General features: G+C 36.5%; 1 protein-coding gene across 1 annotated transcript; it reads left to right on the top strand.

Moving 5' to 3' along the window:
- Window positions 1–2,294: 2,294 nt before the first annotated feature.
- abat (4-aminobutyrate aminotransferase) lies at window positions 2,295–26,142 on the top strand. The gene is made up of 17 exons (XM_087810092.1): window positions 2,295–2,412; window positions 2,829–2,898; window positions 10,101–10,234; window positions 13,484–13,581; window positions 13,661–13,690; window positions 15,453–15,570; window positions 18,891–18,940; window positions 19,472–19,552; window positions 19,639–19,731; window positions 20,169–20,231; window positions 20,649–20,712; window positions 21,118–21,266; window positions 21,659–21,796; window positions 22,050–22,217; window positions 22,287–22,433; window positions 22,500–22,611; window positions 23,985–26,142. The coding sequence occupies exons 3-17, from the start codon at window positions 10,165–10,167 to the stop codon at window positions 24,104–24,106; spliced, it is 1,503 nt and encodes a 500-aa protein (XP_087666218.1). The 5' UTR covers window positions 2,295–2,412; window positions 2,829–2,898; window positions 10,101–10,164; the 3' UTR covers window positions 24,107–26,142.

Below are 26,142 nucleotides of genomic sequence, written 5' to 3'. Positions count from 1 at the left end.
AAGTTTGCTTGAATCTTGTCTTGATTTACTGCTCTATCCAAAAGTACACAGAGAAGAATTCTCTATCGTTTTGTAGATTTCTTATTTCTAAGTTTTAATGTTTTTTGTTTTATTAGGTCAAATTTCATCAAACAGGTTAAGTCATTCAAATGTGATTTTAAATGAACAACTAAGAAACATTTTGACATTATTTAAGATTTGTGATAGAATCATGTTTTTTTCTTCTTTCTTTATTATTAGTGTTTTTTAATGCCATAAAAAAACGGAATTTAAAACAGAACCGTACTTTTTTTGCTTTTCCTTGTTGCTCATTGAGAAAGGATAAGGACACAAAAAACCCTGATAAACTATACATCAAGATATTAGATAAAATGTCATGAACATAGGTGGAAAAAAAGGTTTTAACCCTGAGAACAATGAGTAAGAGGTCTGGAGGCTTCTTAACCAATGACTACGTCTGAAATGTATTTTGGATCAGGGGTCCCCAACCTTTTTTTCATGGAGGACTGGTTTGATAGCATTCTTTTCAAGAACCAGACTTTCAGGTTGTTTTACTCATTACCGCTAGTAAAAATCTGCTATTCTTTTTTTAAATACACCTTTAAGAACAGACTTTCTTTCTGTGTAGCCTTATAACAAATCACTCGTGGACCTGTACCGTGCCCTGGACTTGTGGCTGGAAACCACAGGATGACAATATTATCTACTGATAGTGTAAGATATGGTGTGACGGTGTATATTTTGATGGTGCTGGTTAGGACAGGAGCAACAGTATTTTGAGCCGTAGCTTTTGATTTTTGTCTTATTTTGGCATAGACAAATCTAAAACTCTCCTGTAATAAATAAAACAGGTTTGTTATATAAGCATTTAAAGCACATAGTACAATTTATTTCAGACTTGGAGCTGATCCTCATGGCAGGACTTTTAAATCCCTGCTCATGATTTCAAGCATCTTTTGTTGAGTCACATTATTTAAATATGCTGGGGTTTTTTTGCATTTTGTAACTCTATATCTTTTTTTTCTTTTTTATTGACACGTCAGCTTTTTTGCAAGAGCCCAGGCCACAAAGTTGAGTTACCAGCTGAAAATACTGAAATTGTTAAAAATAGTTTTAAACATATTAATTTAATTAGATGTTAGATGTAGGCCTCTAGGTTATATATTGATGTTTTATTAATTAAATTGGAAAATATGTTCATCAAGTCGATAAAATGTTGGTGAAATTTTAGACATTTACTTACTTACACATCATTTCAATGGTTTATTTAAGAGAAAAGAGTTGTCACTCCTGCTTTTGGTCTCTATCTCTGGCCTTAAAAAACACATTTATAATCAAAGACCTGAGGAAGTGATGAAAATATAGAGTTTTGGTTTTTTTTACATACGGCACTCTTTGGAGATTATAACCTGTACATATTTATCTACAAAATAAAATAAAATCTAAAATAAATATCAACTTTTATTCTGTGATAGTAAGTAAGTAAGTAATTTTTATTTGTATAGCGCTTTTCCAGACCAGGGTCAGAACAATACTCAATTAAGTATATACTTTAAAGGTCAAGATAAAACTGATAATAGACAGGAGTCCCAAAAAAATCAAGGAAAAGCCTGAACAAATAAAAACGTCTTAAGATGTTTCTTGAAGGAGTCAGTAGATCCATCAAGCGCAAAGAGAGAGGAAGATTGTTCCAAAGCTTAGGAGCAACAGCCTGAAAAGATTTCTCTCGTCTGGTCCTGAACCGTGTGCGTGGAACCATCAGTAGATTCTGATCCACAGACCTCAGAGCCCGAGCTGGGGTGTAAGGCTGGATCAGATCACTGATGTAAGGAGGAGCCTGACCATGAATAGATCTGAAAGTAAGAACCAGAATTTTAAAGTTCTTAAAGTTATTCTGTGATAGTCATCTGCAGAGGAAGTTTTGAAATAGTCATATAATAGTAATATTCAACCTCAATTGATTGAGATTTTGAATGCAATTATTTATTTATTAACATTTATTGATTTGTTCAAAATGTACAAGCAAAGAAAAACATGATTTGAACTGGATGATCAATAAACACAGGTGAGTGTTCCCACTGTTTAAAATATGATTTAAAAGTATTGATTTATCTATTTAATTTTAATCTTAAAATGATGTTTTAGTGTTGTGTTTTCATTTTAAAATGAATCTATTAAAAAAAAAAATGAACCCGCTCGGGTTGGTTCCCTCCATCACCGCGCGGGGGCGGTAAATCCCGTCTGCATTTCGCACCAGCAGCAAAAGCTGAAGAAGAAAAGCGCGACCCCTCCTCCTGGGCAGTGCGGGGGGCTGGCAGAAGCCTGAGAGCTGCACAAATACTCGGCGGAGCTCGAGCCGTCTGCAGTGCGGAGAGACTCCCGGACACTCACAGCGGAGGCTTCCACCCGACGGTAAGTGATCTCATCCCCGGCTTTGAGTCATCCTCTGTCGGGTCCGCCCGCAGGGAAGAAGAACACCCCCCGCCACACACACACACACACACACACACTCCTCCTCACCCAGCGACCGCCGCCGCACTCCGGCTGTCTGGCACAGAAAGTCCGGGTGTGCAGCAGAAACACAACCATCGTCGAAAAAAAAAGAGCTGCTTTTCATCGTCTTTTTTTTTGAGAAATCTTTAAAAATGTGTCGATGCTCGTCCATAATGACAGCGACGTGCGGCGGAACCAGTTAGAACCAGATTGGCAACCAGAACAGGAACCCTAAAAATAGAGAGAAGTTCCTCCATCATCTGCAGGTTCACAACATCTTCTGTCTCTTTTTAACAAGTGTCTCTTTTTCTTTTATTTTTGTGGTTGTGTTCCAGTGCTTCTGAGAGACTTCTGGAGGTTCCAAGACCCGCTTCTTCTTTTTTCTTCCTCCCGGACCAGCGACAAGTAAGAACTGATTTATCTTTCTTATCACATGACCTGTGTTGTTTCTCTGGGGGTGACGTCACTCACATGACGCTTAAAACATCATTATTATTAATGCTTAGACTTGTCATACTTTGTTTTAAAAAACAATGACAGTAAAAGAACTTGAACTTGAAAAAAGTATTTACATTTTCAATACGTTATTGATGAGTCAAAAATGATGCCTCGAAATTAAATTAAGCAGTACTTTTATGTATCAAAGCAAACCTTAAACCTTTTTTAAACACCTTAAAAACTGTATTAAATCTTCCAATTTTCATTCACCTTAAAATGAGTACTATTGTCATATCAATGCAAGTCATATATGTATTGCCATAATCTCAAAAATATTTGTATTAAATATATAATGCATTAAACGTGAATTAATGAACGCATTTTGTTTCGTAGAATCTTTGAGTAATATTTAATAGATTTTTTTTTCTATTATTTTCCAAAATTAAATCTCGAATATTCATTCATGAGCGATGTGATGAACAATAAATGCATCGTTTTTAGAGAAACATTTTTTTTTTATAGGAATAACTATGTCTTGCAAAATATTTTTGAGATGCATGTTTTTTTTATATAACCTTTAGATAACTTGTTGTTTTTTTTCTTGCAACATTTGTTTGGGAATATATAACTTGTGAGGAGTACATGTGTTTCTTCCTAAGACTTCTTAGGGAGAAACTTTTTAGGACTACATTAATTATTTATTTTTCTGCAACTTTTTTTATGAATACATTTATAGGCTTGTCTTGCAAAATATTTTCAGAGATTCCTGCAGATGTTATTATTATTTTTTTTAATTATTTGTTCATTTTGTGCATGTCAGTTTACAACATCATCAACACATTTCATCTCGGTTCAAATAATACAGTAAATATCCGAAAGGGATGGCAGCGAAAAGCTTATCTATCTTTTAATATTATTTATTTATTTGAGACATTTTGACAACAACATGTTGCAACATCAGTCTCACCTTGTAGCCTGGCATGTCAACCAGGTCATCCAATCAAGAGAGAGCAAAAAAAGTCCAGTGTATTTTATTATCTGTTGGGATGGTGTGAGAGTCCCTTTTAATGCCGTATTCTTTTATTCATCCGAATCTTTTGTGGCTTCTTTCACGCTCAACTTGGCCATACACTCTAAAGCTTTGGTTAGGTCATCTTGCATTCTTATCATGTCAGAGCGCATCCTGACCAGAGCTCCGAGTAGTCGCGCTGTCCTCCATTTTTCCCAACCATCCAGGGTGTATCTGGACATGAATGTCCAGTCCCGGCATGTAGGTTCAGCAGAACCTGCAGGCCTTGTCGAGAACACTCTGTCAATGGCATTAAGTGACCAGCTTAGTAACTCCATCGTGGACCTTTAGCGTGTCGATTAACATTATTTGCATTCCGCACAATAGTTCCATCTTCCAACAATAGTCCCCAGTTTATCTTAACCTTGTTGATACACATTATGTAAAATCCTGCTATGTAACTACACAGGTTTCTCTAGTTCTCTGTTGTTGTTTTTCTTGTTACATTTACTTTTAGGAATGCATGGGCTTTTTTTGCAACATTTTTTGAGAGATAAGCACTTAAGTGCGTAAGTATTATAGTATAATTTGGCAAAATGTTTTCTTTATCTTAATAAAATATACATGTTTCTCTAATTCCTCCTATTATATACTTGGATTTTAGAGTTTATCTATTTTATGGCTACATTGAAGAAGTTGAAGAGCTTGTGTAGTCGACTGTATCCTCTTGTCCTCAGTCTTTGCTGGGATCTCACAGGATTCTACTGTTCATTTAGCTGCAGAAGGCGTAATTAAATGTAATTGCATTTTTTTTGTGCAGTAAGCAATGTGGAAAATATAACACGTAAAATAAGACGGATTCAAAATGTGAATGCAAATATACTGTCCAATAAGAAACGGTCTTTATTTGCTGAGCGTCAGAATTTTAGATTCTAATTTCTGCCTCCATTTGAGACATTTTAGAAGGTTCTGCTTTAAGTGCATGAAAAATACATTTCAACATAACGCTGAATCAGCAGGAGCTCTGGACTGGTTTCTCTGCAACAAGTGGTTTACTTCTTTCTTTAAGTCAACTTGACTCAAACAAGCATCTTTACATGTCAAGAGTCACAGGATAATGTTGCTTAAAAGGAAAAAAAAACATTCTATAAATAATCCACATATTAGACAGAAATAATCAAAAAAGCAGAATTAGTTTTCTTTTTGTATGGACTGCTATAAAATACGTCACAGACAGGAACTGGATCTTGCCTGGTAGGTTATAAGTGACACATCAGTTGAAAATGTTTCTCAGAATTCATGCCGTGCATGCCGGCCAAAAGACAGGATTACACTGACAAGTGATTGATAGTTGTTTGGTTACTAACATATGGTTAAATGAGAACTACGTATGTGGCTTTATGTGTGGCTTGTAATACTGACCGTGTGGAAACTCACTTGTCAGGTTCTCAAACAGGATTTAAGCGCGACTAAAAAGTAAGTGGATTAACTATCACTTGTTGTCGTAATTCCCTCTAATCTTGTCTAAAAACATGTTAAGGCGCCGTAGAAAACACTCTTTAAACGGCATCTTGGAAAATATTTTGGTAGCTTTAATCCAGACAAACAGTCGTTATGCGCTACTATTAGGACAATTTCTTTTTTGCGGTGTCTCCCGGCCTCCACCCTTCTTGAGAGATATATTGAAATTCTTCTTAAATTAAATCAAAATGTTACAATGTAAGTGTTGCAGAATTTTAAAAAACAAGTTTGAGTCCAAATAGGCAAGACTTCAATACAAAACAACACACAAATCCAACAGTGATAAAACATTTCAAGTTTATCATAAAATAAATGGATGTGTATTCAAGTATAGTCAAAGAAAAAAGTGCTCGATACAGAGGCAACAATACAATAGATGGCGTAACTCTAAGAACAAGGATATATTTGTAATATTGTCTGAGTACTTGACTCTGGTGTTGCAGAATTTACAGACCACATGATGAAGTTGTAACTGCTTGAATTTGTTTGCTGAAACCAAAGTATGTACAAACATCAGCTTTAAAAGCTTGTGTAGTGGACTGTATCCTCTCGTCCTCAGTCATCGCTGGGACCTCACAGGATTCCACTGTTCATTTAGCTCCAGAAGACGTAATGAAGTTTAATTGCAACCCAAACATGATCTTTGGCATGAATAGTTAAGTGTTGGCTAATCACAGCCAAAAAGATGGAATCTAAAATATATGTTGTTGGGGATTTTTTGGTATCAATGTAAATATTTATTTGTCTAAATCAATTTAAACATTTGAAATGCAGGGTTTGAAACTCACCCTGTAACGGCACTTTCACTGACAATAAATCTTTCAAAATAAAAATACAAATGTTGCATGTGTGTAGTGGTTCAGTGGATCTATTGTTGGGAAAATGTCTTTAATGGGCTTAAAATTCCACTTGTTCACACCTTCAAGCGTTTCTGGTGCCAAAGCTTGGTGGATCCGACCAACCCTGGTCGGTTGAAAAACCCTGCAGCCGCAGTTACACAACACAACAGTGTTTGAGAATGCAGTTTTGTGGGTCAGCAGAGGTTAGACTGTATCAGTCCGGTCCAGACCAGATCACACACCCTTTTCATGGATGTTTTAGGAGATAATTATTCCATTTTATCTGAGCAATAACCGCGTCCATCTATCAAATGATCCGGCTTTGGATAGGTGCACTGGTTTAAACCGGTTCAAAGAGCTGCCTTCCCTACCTTTTGAGTTTGATCTTATAATTGAATCTGTTGTTTACTGAGCTGACAAAATAATAGTTCATGTTAAATCATTATTGAAAAATGGCTTCTCTGAGCTTGTTTCCATGACAACTTGCAAATCAAATATATATTTAAACTCAATATTTCCTCATAATTTAAATTATCTTCTGTCTGACATTGAGAAAAGGTTGTGGATTTGACTACAGGTGTGTATTGGAAATGTGTATCAGGATAGGTAAGCAACGGTACAATATATTGCGAATTTGCAATATATATTTATATTGGGATATATTGCATTATTGTATGACCAACAATATAATTGTAGTGGTGTTCAAGTACTTGTCTCTGGTGTTGCAGGAATTTATAGACCACGTGACAATTGACGAAGTCGTAACTGCTTTGATTTGTTTTAAACCAAAATATGTCTAAACAACAGCTTTAAAAACTACTGGAGTTGACCGTCTCCTCTCATCCTCAGTCATCACCGGGATCTCACAATCTTAATTCCTTTAGGTGCCAAGAACGTAATGACTGCTGCCATCTAGCGGATAGAAATTCAATTTTTACACAAAAATGAACAAAAAAATTGAATATTATTTACTATATATATTTATTATAACTATTGTATAAATAATAAAATGATTACAAAGCCAAAAAAATAAAATAGAAATGTATACAGTGCTGTCAGATATCGATACAGTATTCTAGGAAAAAATGTATCTATACTTTCTATCTTCACCCTTAACTTTGAACTTAACATATCTTTTTTTGGATTAATTATCATTTTTTACTGGTGATATTGACAAAAGGTTGTGGGTTTAAACCATATCCTTCAACGACAGGGATTGCATTACCCTCTTAAATTAGTTGTGTTTGTCACCAGACTGTCATCTGTGAAGTCCTGGATCTTGAAGGTGACCAGGAAAGCCTCTGGGAATATGAGGTCCTCAGTTTGACCTCGTCATTTGTAGTGGCAGGGTTTGTAGCCGCATGCAAATGTGAGCTGACCGTCTGAAAGAGAGCAAGAGAGAGAGAGAGCGTCTAGTAAGAGTTGCTCAAGTAAGCATTCCTAGTTGTGTGTTCTTGACTGTTTGTCCTCTGGAGACTGATTCATTTTTTTTACAAGCACTGTACTTGGAAAGTTGTTGATATAAGTTCAGGAAATGTTTTATCGAGGAAAGTCTTGGCCAAAAATAGCTCTTGTTGTCAAGTTCCACTAAGCTGCCTTCAAACATGATTCTTGTCACCGAATTGGTTCTTTATCAATCTGAGATTAAATTTCAAAAGATGTTACAGAATCTTTATTTAAGGGAAAGATTTTTTGACAAAAACAAAAAATCCAGATCCAGGTCTCGATCCAAACAAAGTGTTTATCTACTAAACTAACTTTAACAGGAAGTGTCTCAATCGATAATTATTATTCGTTTGTCCTTCTCCACCATTAATGTGTTCCTTCCATGTTAGTGTTATTGGATATTTGAGTTCCTTATCTTGGCTGAAACACCTTTATAGGTCCTCATTAAATTACATTTTGCTTTAATCTACTTAGATTTTGAGCCAACCCTCTGGCGGACCACATAAAATTACTTGGCGGACCAGATTATTGGCGACTTAATTTAAAAAGTAATGTGACGTTTTACAAGTACAGTAGCTATACATTTTTGTCGTCAAGTACAGGGGTCCCCAACCCTTTTTTTGCACCGCGGTCCGTTGTAATGTGGGCATTATACTTACAAACCAACCTTCATTTAAAATCATTTTTACACTAGTTTACAAGTTTATTTTTCTAAGTAAACTTGACTGAAACGAGTGTCTGGAAGCGTCAAGAGTCGCAGGCTAATTTTACTTCAGAGAAAATACCATGTTTTTTCAAAACAAAACACACATGGGCATAACCACTATTAGCCTGGCAATTTGATATATCCAAAAAACTATTTCTGTAATTGAAAAAGGTTGAATATTATGTTATGCTCATAGTGGTAACGCTATTAAAGCTTAAAGCATACCGTATTTTCCGGGACTATAATGTGTACTTAAAAGAATTACCGGTAAATTTTCTAAAAAACGATAGTGCCCCTTATTATCCGGTGCACTTTATACATTAAAAAGAAAATGGACCATTTATTGATAGTGCGCCATTTAGTTCTGAAAATACAGTAAAACTTTTTCTTTGCATGAAGTTTGCAGTTTTGCTCCAATGTAGCCAGTTGATTATATTTTTTTTACTTCAGAAATTAGATGTTTTTAGTAATATTTATTAAGTGTAATACATTGTTCATGATATATGGCCCTTGAATATAAAAGAGACATTTTGAAAAGCCTCCCATCTTATTAAATCCGACCCTTTTCTAAAAAAAAGTTTGGAGACCTCAGGACTTAAACTAATATCCCTGAACTGGGATGCTGTTCTTCCTCCCATTGCACCTGGATCAACCTCCCACTGAGCAGCATCCTCCATCCAGAGACTCCCAGGTTTAATCAGGCGTAGTGCTCTGGCTTTGTGCTTCCATTCCAGGGTGTCCCAGTTGAATGTGAGCGTGTAGCTTTCTCCAGTCGCTCCACGACAACCCCCTCCTCACTTGTACACAACACTGCTGGGCATACGGAGATGCAGTCTTGTGTAACTCTCTCTCCAAACCAGTTTCATCCAGTTCACGAGGTGTTGCCAAGAGACGGTGCAGTGTGTGTGTGAGTGTGTGTGTGTGTGTGTTCGTGTGTGTGTGTGTAATAGGCAAGGGTTTCCTCAGCTTTCTGAGAGCAGATAACTGGAATGGTCCTGTTCCAGCGCTCTCCGTTACATAAGTATATAGTGAATGAGCGCGAGATAGTAGACGGTCGTGTTACTTCTGTCAGCGCTTCATCTTGAACTATATCTTTAAGCAGCTCATCCCTCATGACTGCTCTGCTTTCTCACCGATCATTCTGCTTATGAATGTTTCTGGCTGACACGGTGACAGTTTAAGCTAATTACATTAACAAAGGCCCCGTTCATGCTCAGACATTTGTCGTAATGTATTTGCTAGCTTGAAGGATTGCTGAAGTGTAGTGACTCTGCCAGTTTTTAAAGCATTTAAAAAAGCTCAATTGGTGTAGATTTTTTTCATACCATTGGTGTTGAATCCTTTTTCCTCTGTAAAGATGGAAGTGAAACCGAGTTGGGGGCAAACGCTTCAGATTTCAGGAGTTCAAAATATAAATCTCGACAGACAGAAAGAAAAAATATAAGTTATTTGGAATACGTATGGATTGAGTCCTGTGATACACACTTTCAAATTTACTGTGTTTTAATGGGTAATTACATATCTGATGATACATTATTTACAACCAAATTAAAACTCTTATCTCTTAAAAAATACTTCTGATGTTGAGCGGCACAAATATTTAACACTATGTGTTAATCTTAATATTAATTTACCCTTTGTTCCTTAGGTGACCTGGTGAACTTCGGAAGCAGCGACCTTCCTCCTTCACGTTCTCCTCCTCGAGCGTTGCCATGGCCTCTTCACTGATGGGTCGTCAACTTCCACTTTCCCTTAATAAGATTTTACGCCTCAGTGCTACAGGTAAGAGAAACACCTTCAATCCTCCTCCGAGTTCTGCTTCATCATTTGTCCTCGATTCCAACTCGAGTTCAATAAAAGCCTGTGATCTCTTCTGTTTAAACATTCAGAACATATTAAAAAGTCCTGCAATGACACACAATTTCTCAGTTGTGTTATGGTTGTGTTTATTTTTAGTCGACTACTACTTAATGATCCTTCTCTGAGAAGATGCTTGTTTTTTTTTAATTAATTTTTAATCAAAAGTGGAAGTCCTTAAATGCTTTATTGGTCCATTAGACCTTATAACTGTCTAAAGAATAGAACTTTGAATGTCAAGGGATTTTAATCTTAAGGAAAGGGGTTATAAACTGAACTCATTATGGTCAGTATGCTTTTTAAAACTCCCACAGACCCTACATGTAATGATTTAATGAATAATACAAGTAACAGAAAGCATAAAATGAGACGGAAACCATTTCATATATACATTATAGTGCATAACAGTCACCTATGATCGTACTCTGGCTTAATTACCATTATCAGTCTGTTGATAAGAGACAAAAGAAGAACAACATCATATAATCGTTCAATCGCACAATAAATGGCAGGAAGTATTATTGTGCTTCTGACTGGCTGGTACCTGTTTCTTCTGGCGTTTGTCAATCATCAATGGACGTAACTGATGTTGTCATCAAGGGTTCAATTCATAATCTCACATTGATCAATCTCCATGAGAGGTATGGCATAACACAGGTGCACAAACGACTGTCTGGAGACACACACACACACACACACACACACACACACACAGATGTTATATTGGGACAACTCCCTTATGTCTGCGCATACATAGACACACACGCATGTGATCATGTTACACAACTTAAATGGACCCGCGTGCACACAAAGACAGACAAATGTAGCCAATTGTAAAGAAACATCTTCAACACTAACCTGGTTTTAAGAGAACTTAAAGTTTACCTCAAATTGTACTTGGATAGAATAACTTGACACGTTTGAGATGGTATTTTCTATTATTACCATATTTATAACAAATAATATAATATCAAGTTTTAAGAATTCAAATATATATATTTTTGATGTTCTTTTTTCTACCTTAAGACATGCACTCAATAACTTGCCCACTAACTCATTGACCCACTCTCTTATTCACTCCCTAACTCACCGAGTCATTCACTCACCGACCAAGCGACATACTCATTCACTGACTCATTAACTAACTGACTCAAAAACTCACTCACTAATTAATTCACTTACTCGCTTACTGACTCATTCACTCACTGACTCAAAAACTTAGTGACTGATTTATTCACCTACTTGCTTACTGACTCACTCATTCATTGACTCACCCACTCATTCACTCATTGACTCACCCACTCACTGACTCATTCACTCATTGACTCACCCACTCACTGACTCATTCAGTCATTGACTAAGTGGCACACTCATTCACTGACTTGTTAACTCACTGACTCAATAACAAATTCAGTGATTTATTCACTTACTTGCTTACTAACTCACTCACTCATTGGCTCACCCACTGAATGACTCACTCACTGACTAATTTCCTTACTGACTCATTAACTCACTAGCTGGTTAATTTACTTATTTGCTTACTGAATCTGTCTTTCTTACTGACTCGCTCCCTCACTGACTCACTTACTCGCTCACAATCATGGCAATAAAAATTTGGCATGAACTTAATGTTGTGTTATTCTCTTTAAAAAATATATTTTAATTAGTTAACTTATGGTACTATGTTATTTGATGTGAAATTGAGCAGTTCTTTGTTAAAACTACTTTTTTTGGATCACTAGATGTAATTAATAGGTTGAAAAAAAACTCAACCACATGGAAGTCCATCCTTAATTTTAGCCTGCAGTCACCGGAGCCAGACCTGCTCCATTTAATTACAACTCCAGCCTCTCTCCAGTGACTTGTTAATGTGGGACCATGATCCACCAGTTTACTGGGTCATACCTGAAGTCACCTGTTATGTGAGCGTCTAAAGTTTTTTTTTTACCACATCCCATTCAAGTGTGATTTCATTAGTATACGACCACTGGTAAAATTGATTTTATTATTCATACATACTCGTATATACTTTCCTAGAATTGTTATTGATCTTAAAGGGCCACATATCCATAAAAAGCACCTCACCCTTCCTAACCTCTTCTGCTCTACAGTTTGATAGCATATTGCAACAGTGTTTTTTTCCCTTCATCTCTAACCTTCCTCCTCGTATGTGAGGCCAAATAGTGACTGTGATAAAGGTCCACTAGTTGCCCCCACGTGTTCTTATCTCTGTGAGGTGAGATACTGGTCAAACTAGTCCTTTGATTTTAACCTTCTTAGTTGGACTTGTACTTGACAATAAAGGTGTTTTATGAAGGTGTAAAAGTTTGATCACAGGAGCTCATTGTGGATGGCAATAAAAAAGGAAATCCCTTCTGTGTATCTGACGGAACAAACTGGAGCTCACTGATTGGCTCTTACTCTCTGTATGTTTCTGAGTTAATGTTTACAGTACTCATGTCAGTGTGTGATGTTTTTTGTTTTTTTTAAGCTCGTTTTCAAGTCACACAATTTACTTGCAACTGAGAAAATAACTGAGTTTACATGTCTTTCTGAAGCACAGACCTGTAAGTTACTTACCCAAAACAAATAAATGATCTCAAAGAAAACTGTGACCTTGTACAGACTCAGCTTTATTAATTTTGTTTTTTAAAAGTGTCACCAACCTTTTTTAGTACCTTTGTTGACATTATAATTTACTTTGACTGTTTTTCTGAAAGTCCCTCTGTGAATATAGTGTTTAGTTTTAATTAACTTTCATAAATTTTTTTTTTTTATAAACTGAAACAAGCTTTTCAGAGTCCGTGTTAATGTTATTTCAGGAAAAAACATATCGACTAAAATAATGAGTAGATCAGAGATTATATAAAGTATTTTCTTCTTTCTGCTCGGCCTGGTTATGGTTATGGAAATTGGTGTTTGGTTGGGTTTAGATTCTGGACTTTTTTGTTTTGGATCAAATGTTCATGACAATTTAACACACAAGATACTCCAATAAACCTTACAATGTCCAAAACACACACACGCATGTTCAAACAAACAATCAACAACTCAAAAAAAAAACAAATCTAAAAAGAAAGTCCAAACTAGTTCAAGTTGAGGTAAAAGGAGTTCGCGAGAGCTGCCTCGTCTGCCCCACCAGACTTTAATATGTATTATTGTTTCCTTCACCAGGGTCCAGGTATTCCAGCAAAGCAGCGCCGAAGACGCAGGCGGATTGTGAATACGATGGTCCGTCCATGAAGACCACCGTCCCCGGACCACGATCACAGGTACAACCTGTGCAAACACAGTTTGAATCCCAATGTCCCCAACATTTGCTAAATTTGACCTACTTTTTTGCTTTTTTAGGAACTCACCAAGCAGCTGGGAGGCATTCAGGTGAGTCCTGTTTGTGTTGTATTTACACTGTACAGCTATTTAATTTTATAATTATAATAACATATGGATGATGAGTGTTAGTGGTCGTCTAGGTCAAGCTTTCTATTCTGCTCTGGAACAAGCGATGGCAGCAGGTCAATGGGCAAACACACAATCATGGAGGGGTGGATGTGTGTCCATAAGACCAGATGGGATGTTCAATTCAATCAGCCCAGTGAACTCGCTAAATAAACCCTGCAGCGTTGAATCTGTCCCAGCACAAGAGCTGCACAAGTCATTCAAATCAGCTGTGTGCGCTGCAGCCATGTAAATGACAGTCAAATTAGATTGGCAACAGAAATCTTTTGTCTCCCTCGTCATTTTGTTTCCCTGAAAGATCTCAGAGCCTTTACTGATCCTTCTAGTAATAATTAGAATAATTGAATATATTACAGTTTCATTTTACGCGTCATATAAACTATTTTTTCTTGAGTAATAATAATAATTTCCAAACTTTATAGAAAAAAAACGATATATTAGGCTACATGGTTTGGCCTAATGAAAAGTTTTATATTTACAAATCTCCCAAAAAGATGCTGCAGAAATTATTCAGAATGGGTTACTCTGTGAGCACGTTTAGTCTCAAATTCATTAACCTTTATTTATTTATATATATATATATATATATTTTATTTAACACCGTACTTAAAAAAAATAAAAAGGCAATGAAATGATTCTGTGACAAGGATTTTAGTCTAGTTTAAATAGAAGGAAAACGTGGATAAATAACTTTATTTTTTGTTTATTTATTTGTTGTTTATTTATTCATCCATGATCCACTGTAGAATCCTGTGTCGTGCTACTTTTGATCAAACAGTTATTGTTTAAAAGTTGATGTTAAGCGTCTGTAATGTAAGTCATTGATATGAAGTACCGCAACCAAGACTGGAAACAATAAATCTAATAATAATAATAATACATTTGAATAATATTGTCTTTCACTGAAAACTTTGGTAGATTATCATGATTAAGGAATTTTATTTGAGTTATACAACTGGTGGTTTATCACATGAACATTTATTAAATAGGTAAATAAATGAAAGGGATTCAAACAGTCACTGTTGGGTCCTTGCTTCACTTGACTGGAGTGTTTCTAAAAATGAATAGCGATGAATTTTTTAGAGCAGACTCATGGATAATCGTATCCAGGTGGATGAAAAACCAACAAAAGTGGCCCCTTTTTGCAGTTAATATTGCTCTGATTCAGTCGTCTACACACTGGATTATTGAGCAATATTCAGTTAGTGTAAAACGACTAAAGAGCGTAACAATATTATTTTGTATTTATTATTATGTTAACTCTTAATACTACTTTCTTAAGTTCTTTGTTCTTTGTAGTTAAATATATTGGTTTATTGGTTTATTTTTTTCGACAAAATGCTTGACAGCACCTCACAACATTCACAGTAAATACATGGGTTAGATCACGATAAATAAACACAAAAATTCAAAGAATAAAAAAGTTTTTGCTTGTTGTAATTGAAAATGTAATATTTTTGTACCCTAAAGTAAATTTTTATCGATATTTTTTAAACGTTTTAAACCCCTAAACAATATTTTACCGTTTTAAAATGTGAAATAAATACTCAAAATCAATGTAAAGGTAGTTGATGACGCTTGCTTTTCCTATGACAGCATCAGGTTGTTTTTGCACGTCACTGTAGATCACACGACACAGTTTCATGACCTGTTTTGCTAAAACAAAGATGCTTTCTCTCTGCAGAATGTCGCTGCAGTCAACTTCTTCTGCAACTACGAAGAGAGCCGAGGGAACTACCTGGTGGACGTGGACGGTAACCGCATGCTGGACGTCTACACCCAGATCTCCTCCATCCCAATCGGTGAGACCAAAAATATTCTGGGATAGAAATGCTGACAAAAGCGATGCTTAATTATCATAAAATGACTGCAGAAGGTCTGAGTCCTTGACCAGGGAGAACTTGAGTCTCTCCCCTATTTAGAGTCTCTCCTTCTGCTTTTATCTCCCCATTAGCTTATTTTGGCAGAAAAGAAAACCATACGGTGTTTTGAAAGCCAAAAATAGCTTGTGAAAGTCTCCGAAGTAGAAGGTTGGGAAATATCTTTGAAGTTATTTTGGTATTCAGATGGAGGCGAAGACAGAAGGAACGCTCCAGTTTGGCTTCAGAGCTCCCCTTCTATAGCCTTGGGGGGCCCCGTCAGCGACAAAAGCAGTTCTGTGACTACCAGGAACTGGCATACTAATTTATTCAGGACATGAGGGCTTGTGTCTATGAGCTGTGGAAGTCCTGTAGATGTTACTGGTGATTTATAACGGCGTGAACTTTTTTCGTAAAGACTGAATCTAGAGAACAAATTTATTTTATATTTATTCAAAACGAATTTTAAGGTTTGTGTACTTTGCGTACTTTAAAAAAAATCTACATTTGAAATATTAAAACTCCCTAACATCTTTTAAAATAGGGGTCAGCCAAGTATGAACAAGAAATTCAAGGGTTAGCCAATACAAGCACCTCATTTAGCAAGATGGTGTCTGGTGCTAGTGGCTACATTAAGAAAAATGTTTCATTGTTTCGTTTATTCTCACAGTTTCTTTATATGTGTACGTTTTTTAGTTGCGCTGTTTATAAATGCCATCATCCGACCCCGTTCTTCACCACGTTATGTCATAAATTACAAGTACGGTTTTGAAGAGGAAAGCGCAGACAATAAAACTGTCATGTCAAGACTTTGTACAGGTGCTTGTTAATGATCTTAAGCAGTTAATCCTATGTTAATCCTATGTTGTCATACCTTCATACCATCATACCTTCATACCTGCGCTGTTGTAAAAGTGTGTTTCCCCTCTGGGGATGAATAAAGCTTTTCTATTCTATTCTATTCTATACCTTCATACCTTCATACCTTCATACCTTCACGACAGTTTTACACATTTAAGACTTAAACAAGTTTACCTGCTTTTAACCAGGTGTTATTCTGACCGTCCTTAACTTTCATCTGCTGTGCTTGCTGAGCGCAAAAGTTGATTGATGAGATGTTCTGAGTAACTCTCTCTCTTTGCGTTTAAAGAATCAGAAGAAGCATTCACTTTTGTTGAGTAGTTAAGCCTTAAAAGAAGTCACATAAAAAATCTTAATCTTTGATTTATGAATGTATTTTATTGTTTGAAAGCTTAATGATTTATGCAAAGTATTCTAAAGATATTTTTTAAAGTAATACATAAAAAAGCATATATTAAGATATTAAAAAACATATTAAATATAATAAAAGCGTAAATAATATTAATTGTATATGTATTTGAATCATTACACCTAAAAAAAAAAGTTTCAAATAAGAATACGCTTAGGCCATTATGTCTAGCTCTATCAATTAAAAAAAAAAAAAAAAAATTTTAAAGGCATGACTTTATCACGAGACAACCTCAAATTTATATATTTTTTCTTTGGCAAGTGTAGGCAATACAATTCAAAAGTATTTCCTCCGGATGAAAGCAACTTTAGTCTAACATGTTCAATTCCATTTGGATGATACGAGTAAGATGATTTGATTAAACCAATGTATTAACAAAACTAATTTAAAAAGCACAATCGAGCGATCATTTCCTTGCAAACAAAAGCAGGCGGCTCTGAGTGGCCGGTTAGTTTCCTCTCTCCTGTCAGCACACGTCCTGTCCGACCATGTCAGCTGCATCAGCATCTGTTCCCCTGACAGTGAGGCTGGTGGTAGCAGAGCAGACCTGTCAGCGCCTCAGGTGGACAACAGAACCGTCCCTCCGAAACAATCAACTGTCCGAGTGTCGCTCTCATGTGACTCTCAAATGCCACGACAGCATGCGACAGCTTGTTTGTGCTCTGATTGGCATTATGATGGAGTGCTGTGAGGGGGGGTCTCTGTGCTAGAAATCTGCCCCCCAGCATCTCAATGAAGGGGAGGATTTCTCTCTCTACTTGTTCCTCAAATCACGTGTCTAAAATGAGCTGCGATGAATCCGACCGCCTCCAACTTCATAGAGTTTGAATTAATTTTCATGCCTTATTTCCTTCATATTCAACCCTCATCTTGCTTCACTGGGTTTTCCACTTGAGCGAAGAAAGGGTCATTCATTTGTATTCCATCTTCTTTTACTGTGAGCAGAGTGACCCTTCATATTCAAGTCTAATCTACCTGAGTTCAGTCTTGCCCATGAATCTCTGAGGAAGGTGTTACATAGTTGATTTTAGAAGCTGTACATTGCCGCCCTCTTCTGGCCACAATTAGAACTTCATTTTTATGTAAGGTTGCTGCATCAATTTACGTAAGGTTCCCAATGTATCCTGTCGGTGTTGAATTCGTGTTGTTTTAAAGACTTGGAAGAGCTATTGTTTATATCACTTGAGTGCTGAATCGGCAAATAAGAACCTTAAAATCTCCCAGTAAAAGTTTGATTGAAATAAAATTAAAGAGTTTACAGAACATTTAAATAAAGTGAGTATTGTTTGACAGTAGAGCAAGGATCTTTGTACCAGAAAAAAAGCCACTCTTAAAACAATTAAATTAAAACAAAATAAATGTTATAATTAAAAAATCTTTATATTTTTATCTTAATTCGATTTTTTTTTTTCTTAAGTCTTATGTTATATTTTGACAAGAAAAAAATAATCGTAAAACGTGGAGTTTTAGAAGTGTGAGAGTTGTTTCTACAATGTTTTGGCACTTATTTGATGCCGGCGTGTGACAATTTATTCTCTACTTAGTTTTCACCGAAGCTAAGACGACTTCTTAATGAGTGTTATTGTGCAAGTGAGCCCAACCCAGTTCCATAAATTTAGGAGGTAAATCTCTCTGAGGAAACACAGATCAGACTAGTTCACCGGAAAACACACGCTTCCATAAATAAAATTACATCTTAAGAAAACGTCTTGCCTGCATTTGTTGACATTTATTAGATTTTATCTTCAAATATATATATGTATTTTTTTTAATCTTCTCACTAAAACATCAGGTCATCAACATATGATCGAATTTGTTTCTTTGACATTTTAATTGATTTTTCAAAATGTAATTCATCAAATACAGTGTTTCATTTTGAAACGTAAACTTGTTATAGTGCTTAAATTATGAACAATATTTGTAAAATTGTGAATAATCTTCAAGTGTATTGTCAAATCTTTATTATTTATTATCTTTTTTTTCTACGTCACAGGCTACAACCACCCTGCTCTCCACAAAGTCATCACCAACCCCAGCAACTTGGTGAGTGAACTCCTTCACCAGCCTTAGTGTTGTTGGACGTAAAGTAACATAAACTAGGATATGCCGTGTTTTCAGTTTTATATTGACCTTTAAAGTATATACTTTATTGAGTATTGTTTTGATTGTTTAAGCGCTTTGTGACCCTGGTCTGGAAAAGCGCTATATAAATAAAAATTACTTACTTACTTACTATTAATTAACGTTCTAAAATACAGCAATGCTAGTAGTATTTTAGTTGCAATGGTGAGAACCTTTTAAAGTGAAATGAGATGACAAAACTGTGAGTATTTCCATCATAAACATAAAATCACTTGGTGGGTCAGATTTGGTCCATGTTTGCTAGAACATGAGCCGATATTTTAGCCACAACAGTGGTGATTTTCTTCAAACAAACAGAAGCATAAGCATAACATGCTCATGAAATACTTTATATCTACAACAGAATCATATTTCATCATAATTATAAAGAATGTAAACAACATACCCTCGTGTTCTGGCCATTAATAACCAACTAATGTCTTTTTTCCACAGAGTGCATTTGTGAACAGACCCGCCCTGGGTATCCTACCTCCTGAGAGTTACCCTGACAAACTCAATGAGAGTCTTCTCTCAGTAAGTCACCCCAAATCACCAAGATGCTTTTGGAATGTCTCTTCCAATAATAAGTGCTGATTCATCGCCGCCATTCATCACCTCAGGTTTCTCCCAGCGGCATGAGTCGCGTTCAGACGATGGCCTGTGGATCCTGCTCCAATGAGAACGCCTACAAAGCCATTTTTATCTGGTACAGGGTGAGTAAGCGTCACAAACTTAGGAGTTCAATTACACAACAAATCCCTCAGAAATATAAGAGGCATCACATTTTCATATTTATATTATTATTTAGTTTTTATATTTTTCTTCACTTAGACTTAAGCTAAATATTTAAAGTAATCGTTTCCTCAAAATTGATTTTCAAGTGAGCTTTTTCTTAACACAAATGTTTTGTTCTATAATTATTTTGTGATTCATAATATGGATATTTGAAATAAATACATACAGAAATCAATTCACAACTTTAACCTTAATATCTTTTGAATAAAAATGTGTTCTTCATATTTTGTAATTGGCCACAAACGCCAAATATACCCCTCTAGTGGTACAAAGGACAAACTGCAGAATGAAAAAAATCATTCCTGCCACTCATGATGCTCCACAAACACACTTAAAACCTTTTATTTTTTGACAGAACAAAGAGCGTGGCCACAACCTACCTTCAGAACAAGAGCTCAGCTCCTGCATGATCAACAAGGTGGGTAGTTTTCAAAATTCTAGTTTCTGTATCAATGTTTTTTACGGAGTAAAGTAAGTCCAAGTGTTGTTGTTCAAGTAAACCTTTATAAATATAGTTGATCAAATTTCACTTTTTATATTTTCACAAGTAACTCGTTCGAGGTACTTGTGAAACTTTAAAGCATGTCAAACGTATGCTTTTTATTTTAAATAATACGGTTATATAAGATATTTATTTTCAAATAAAACCAAATAAAATGTTAACTATATGTACCTGTGCTACAAAAATACAATGGATATTGTTTAAAGTTATATAAAGTTTCTTCTAATGACTTGAAATTTCTGACAAAAACATTCAATGTAGCTTCTTTTTTTTCAAAGTCCAGTAAATATATATTCAATATCTGAAATAAAAGATTTCAACTTCATTTCTCAGACTCCTGGATGTCCAGAACTGACGATGTTGTCTTTCATGGGAGGTTTCCATGGACGGACCATGGGTGAGTCTCTCCGGCTGGTTCTGATTATGCCAACAACTGGGTCAATTAAATCAAGACGCTTTGTCACATTTAGCAGCTTAACTTTATCTCTGCAGCTTCTTAAACACCTTCCAGTGTGTGTTACTTCAGCAGAGTCGCAAATCCAATTGGACACACATTTAAGATAACGATGAATTAATTTAGTTTGAAACACACTGTAACAGCGCCCCCTACGGCCTTTGAACAGCGCTGTAGGTAATACATGAATAATAACTGACAAATCAGAGTTAAAACGATAGAATTTCCTTCATTTTGAAACGTGTGCTGAAGGATTTGCACCATCAACCCCGTCAGTACCCCTAGAGCATTTCTATGACCCTTGCATTCCATCGATTTCAATTTACGTTTGAATTGATTTCCTTTCAGGTTGCCTGGCAACAACACACTCCAAGTCTATCCACAAATTGGACGTGCCTACATTTGATTGGCCGTTCGCCCGGTTTCCAAAACTACAGTACCCGCTTGACCAGTTCACCAGAGAGAACGCAGCAGAGGAGGCTCGCTGTCTGGAGGAGGTCTGTGTGTGTGTGTCTGTCTGTGTGTGTGTGTGTGTGTGTGTGTGTTTGTGTGTGTAGGAGAGAGAGCGCCTGATTCATGTCACTGTTAGCGCATCTGATTTTCTTGATGGCTGCTAAAGCAGTTTGTCACAATAGACATGGAGCAAACAGTCAGGTGGATGGGATGTGTTACACAGAGTGATTTTATAAATAAACCATAATAATCTCGAACTCTTTCTTATATTGTCTTGCTAACCTGATCTGAGGTCAGATTATTATTTGAGGTCAAAATGCTGCAAAATTGTCTTTAACTTGGCGCCATTATTTTAAACACCAAATGAAACCACCTCAGTGATACGTTCTGGTAAATATAATTATTTTGTGCGTCTCATGATATTGTGTGTCTGCAGGTGGAGGATCTGATCGTGAAGTGGAGGGCGAAGGGAAAGGCAGTAGCAGGCATTGTTGTGGAGCCGATCCAAGCTGAAGGTGGAGACAACCACGCCTCCCCGGACTTCTTCAGGAGCCTCCGGAACATCGCACGAAAGGTAGACCCTACCACGCTCAATATGGATCTGAAGTTAAGTTCATGAAGACAATAATGCTGAATCAGCAGGAGCTCTGGTTTCTCTGCAACAGGATTTTCCAATATAATGTTTGTTTTTACTTATTTCTACTGTAAACTTGTCCAAAACAATCGTCTTGACTTGTCAGGAGTCACAAACAAATGTTACTTTGAATTAAATCTGGTCAAAGTAAAACACCTTTTAAACAGTAGTAATCAATAAGTACCTCCTGCAGCACGGCAGCGCTTTCCTGGTGGATGAAGTCCAGACCGGCGGAGGTTCCACCGGGAAGTTTTGGGCTCATCAGCACTGGGGTATGGACGACCCTGCCGACATCGTTTCCTTCAGCAAGAAACTGCTGACTGGAGGTTTCTACCACAAGTTTGAATTCCAGGCGGATCAGGTAATGTCTCTCATTAATGTGAAGTGTCAATAAAGTTTTTGTTAATTTTCCCGTCTCTTTATTGAACAGCCATACCGTATTTTCAACACATGGATGGGCGACCCGACGAAGAACTTGTTCCTGTGCGAGGTGCTGGACGTGATCCGCAGAGAGAACCTCCTGGAGGAAGTGAGCAGATCAGGGAAAGCCTTGCTCAATGGATTGTATGAGCTGCAGGTTGGTTTTTTAAAGTGCTCTCTATACAGAGGTCGGTCTCTGACGGACCGATTTCTTCCTCCGCAGAGTCAGAATCCAGGCTTGCTCAGCAGTGCTCGAGGACTGGGAACCTTCTGTGCCATTGATGTCTGCGACGAGTCGACGCGCGACAAAATCCTCATCGCCGCCCGAAACAAAGGTAGGAGCTTCGCCAAATACATTCAATCGATTTATTCTTTTGATTCACCAGGAAAGCCATAGAAACACAATAGTTTAAACGCCTGTTTGAGACATTGAGATAAGTTATATTATTGTATTTCTTTCTATTTTGCACCTTTCTATGAGGCAGATAAGACCAAGACTGAAAGACTGTTTGCAGGCCTAGACATAGAACTGGAGTTCCATACAAGTAGCAACAAATGTTGCGACAGATTATAGCGAGCTCATAACCTATGACAAATACTGTTATTATTGATATTACGAGACAGTTGTGACATCATGTTACTCGGGTAGAAACTATATGCACTTTTTTTGTTTTTTAACCCATGTTTACTACATTACATGTCATGATTTATATTTTTAATCAATCATGCGTTTCAAACATGTTCACTTGTGTTACTGAAATCGTTTGACTGACAAAAACCATGGCCTCAGACTTAAGAGACTCATCCATGAAACGCCAAAAAGAGCATCTGTTGCTGCACTTCCTGAGTCAGTGATGGGAAGTGTCTTTTAAGTAAAGGTCAATGTAATTTGACTGCCAGGGTTCGGGCCTGATGATATGACATTGACCATTTATTTTTTGGAAGCTTGATCTGTTACTGACAGTTTGATCATTATACAATTACAACAGGAGAGTTTAACGAGTTTGGCCCCTTGTTTAAGGCAAGAATCTGGTGACACGATGAGTGTCACGATACAGGGGCAACGATAACAATATAATGTGATACCGTTGGAACATAGATATATTGTAGTATTGTCGAGTACATGACTCTTGACAAAGTTGTAACTGCTTTAATTTGTTTTTAAACCAAAAAAAGTCTAAACATCAGCTATAAAAAGTTCTGATATCGACTGTATATTCGCGAGATGTTTTTTTTCCTTTAGCTGTGGAGGACCTAATGGCTGCTGCCATCTAGTGGTTGAAAGTTTAATTACACAGAAAATGACATGCTGTAAATATTTGCATGTTAATTATAGATAAAAAAAGTATAATGATTTTATTTCCTACACATTTTATTAAATTATAAACTATAAAAGAATTATGACAAGAATATAATTAAATTAAAACATTTTAATCAATACAATGCTATTGATTATTTATACGGTATCACCAATATTCAAATATATATCAATTATTTTCTTACGCCCCTACCCTTGATTAGGTTAGACACCCCTGGTGTAAGGGTTTCATGAAGCTTCCTCAACACATCACTAAAAAAACATGAAGACAACTCACAATTCAGGGAACTGCTTTCCAGTGGATCCCCCAAAATGTTTTGCCACCTTTTATAGTTTTCTCCTTGAAACTGTATTTTTAGAATGATTTTGTAATCAAACGTTTTCTGCCAGGTGTCCTGCTCGGGGGCTGCGGTGCCCGGTCGATCCGTTTCCGTCCCTCTCTGGTATTCAAAGAGGACCACGTCCACCTCTTCCTCAACATCTTCAACGATGTCATGACCCAGTTCAAATAAAGGCAGGAAGGAACTCGAGCAGTCTCCGAGCTTAAAGGAGGGAGAGATAAAAAAAAATCTTTCTTCATACAAAGCACAATCCACACTAGCACAGACCTCAGATGACGACATTGGTCTCTGACCAATCCAACGAAAAGTTGTCCAATATTCCAGTCATTTTGAGGAGGTGTCGTTGTTGCTGATCATCTCATAGAATGTTTTGTTTTTTTGCAGGATCAATATGTTTAAATCCATGTTTCTAATCACGAATCATTATTTTGTACGACAAACTGACAAGCAGGGAAACATTCATAGCAGGTCAGGACGACACAGAGTTCTTCTGTCATCTCTAGAGTCTCACATATCGTTCATAGCCAGCGACGAGTCCGCTACTGTTGTTGTTTGCTGTCTTCGTAGCTCGTTCGATGGGAATGTTACTGGGGTCTGTGGAACTGTTGTTGGACATGTATATGTGAAACACAAATATATATATATATAATATAACTATTAAAGGAGACAGTCGGCCCATGTATAGGTTTGTAAAGACGGCAACATCGTGGACAAACTCCACTTATACTTGAACAGTTAATCCAACTTCGTGAATCCAGATCCAGTGAGCAGATGATCCGGGTCAGTTTTTTTTTTGCTTCTATAGTTCACCAGTTCCAGCAGCTCCAGTAGAACCGCCGCAATCTTTTTTAACCCACACTAAAACAAAAAGTTCTATTTTTTACTACTTTGAAAATGAAGGCATCGGGGGGTGGGGTGGGGGGGGGGGTGCTTCTTTTAAATTGTTTAAATCTAGATTATCGTTTGTACGAATAATTATATAGATTTTTACATTATTCCTCATCTTTTCATTTTAAGTTCTCACAGCTAATGGATTAGAAGCACTTGTAGCAGCAGGCAGAGTGAATGTCTTATAAGAGCAGCAAGTCGTCTCGAGTAAAGATTAGTCGGTGATTCTAATAAACCCGCATGTCGACATTAGAAAACGTCCATTGCTTGCTACGTGTTGCTCTTTATTCTTCTGAATTCTCTAACAAAAAAAAAAAAAAAACGTCCAGATAAATGTGAGCGTTCATGCAGACGTCGTGGAATATTTAGTGCCTGCATGTCGGCTCTTCTTGCTTTTAAAAAAAAAAAAAGTAAATGTTTTTATTTTCTCAATTGTAACCATGATTTTGCACATTATTTTTTCTGCTCTTTATCAGGATCTTCTTGCCTTCCCTGTCTTGATCCGTCTCTCTTCACGTGTAAAAAATGTTGTATTTCTGCATCTTTAAACTGTCTTCAATCTCTTTAATTCTATTGACGTGGGTTCGTGCTTCAAGAAATGTCTTATTCTGGAAAAAATGGGCATTAATTCCATTACATATTGACAGAGAATTACAACTTTATTAAGAAATAAATAATATTCCACTGGAGCTTAAGCTAACATGGTCGTACGTTTTTTTTTAAATAAAAATGTAAACAAACTGAACTAATTAAAAAGTGCAATGGTAAAAGTGAACTCTAACAAAACTAGCTGCTATCTAACAATTGCCATTATCTATAATGTTGAGTGATGTTGTTTCTGGTTGGAAATGAGATGTGTCGGGTGGTTCATCGAGGGGGAAATTGAAGGTTGTTTGGATTCATTTTTAAAAGTCTTAAAAACTAAACGTTAAGATGTAGCAAATTGATCAACGCGCACAAATGTCTCCATGTTTAATCTCCTGGTGCTGGTTCTGTGTCTGTGAAAGTTCCTTTTTAGCAAGAAACAAATGGTGTAAACAGACCAGAACATTTCCCAGATATGGATACTTTTAATACAACAGAAGCTATGGTTGGATGGAGGGAGGTGTAGGGGAAAGACAAGACTTGCTTGTCAGTATTGTAAAAGAAGAAAAGAAACAAAAACAAGCATCTTTTGAAATTTGACGACATTGTGTGTTTGCACTTGTGATCTGATCTTTGGCGATTATTATTAATGTAATTACTGTAGATTGATCTTATTGTTGTCTTTAATACATTCTGTCCAAGTACTGTGAGAAATAAATCAAGTTTGGAGTAAA

The sequence above is a fragment of the Callionymus lyra genome, chromosome 15 (genome assembly GCF_982586985.1).
Source record: "Callionymus lyra chromosome 15, fCalLyr1.hap1.1, whole genome shotgun sequence".
In the NCBI taxonomy this organism is placed as follows: Eukaryota; Metazoa; Chordata; class Actinopteri; order Syngnathiformes; family Callionymidae; genus Callionymus; species Callionymus lyra.
Note: the sequence above shows the minus strand (reverse complement) of the source record. Positions and strands in the feature narration are given on the sequence as shown.

Bases quoted from the DNA above. Each gene is read 5' to 3' on its own strand.
- abat (XM_087810092.1), top strand. From the start codon at position 10,165: ATGGCCTCTTCACTGATGGGTCGTCAACTTCCACTTTCCCTTAATAAG. The intron at 18,941-19,471 runs GTGAGTGAACTC...TTTTTTCCACAG, and splicing joins TCACCAACCCCAGCAACTTG to AGTGCATTTGTGAACAGACC. The intron at 19,553-19,638 runs GTAAGTCACCCC...TCATCACCTCAG, and splicing joins TCAATGAGAGTCTTCTCTCA to GTTTCTCCCAGCGGCATGAG.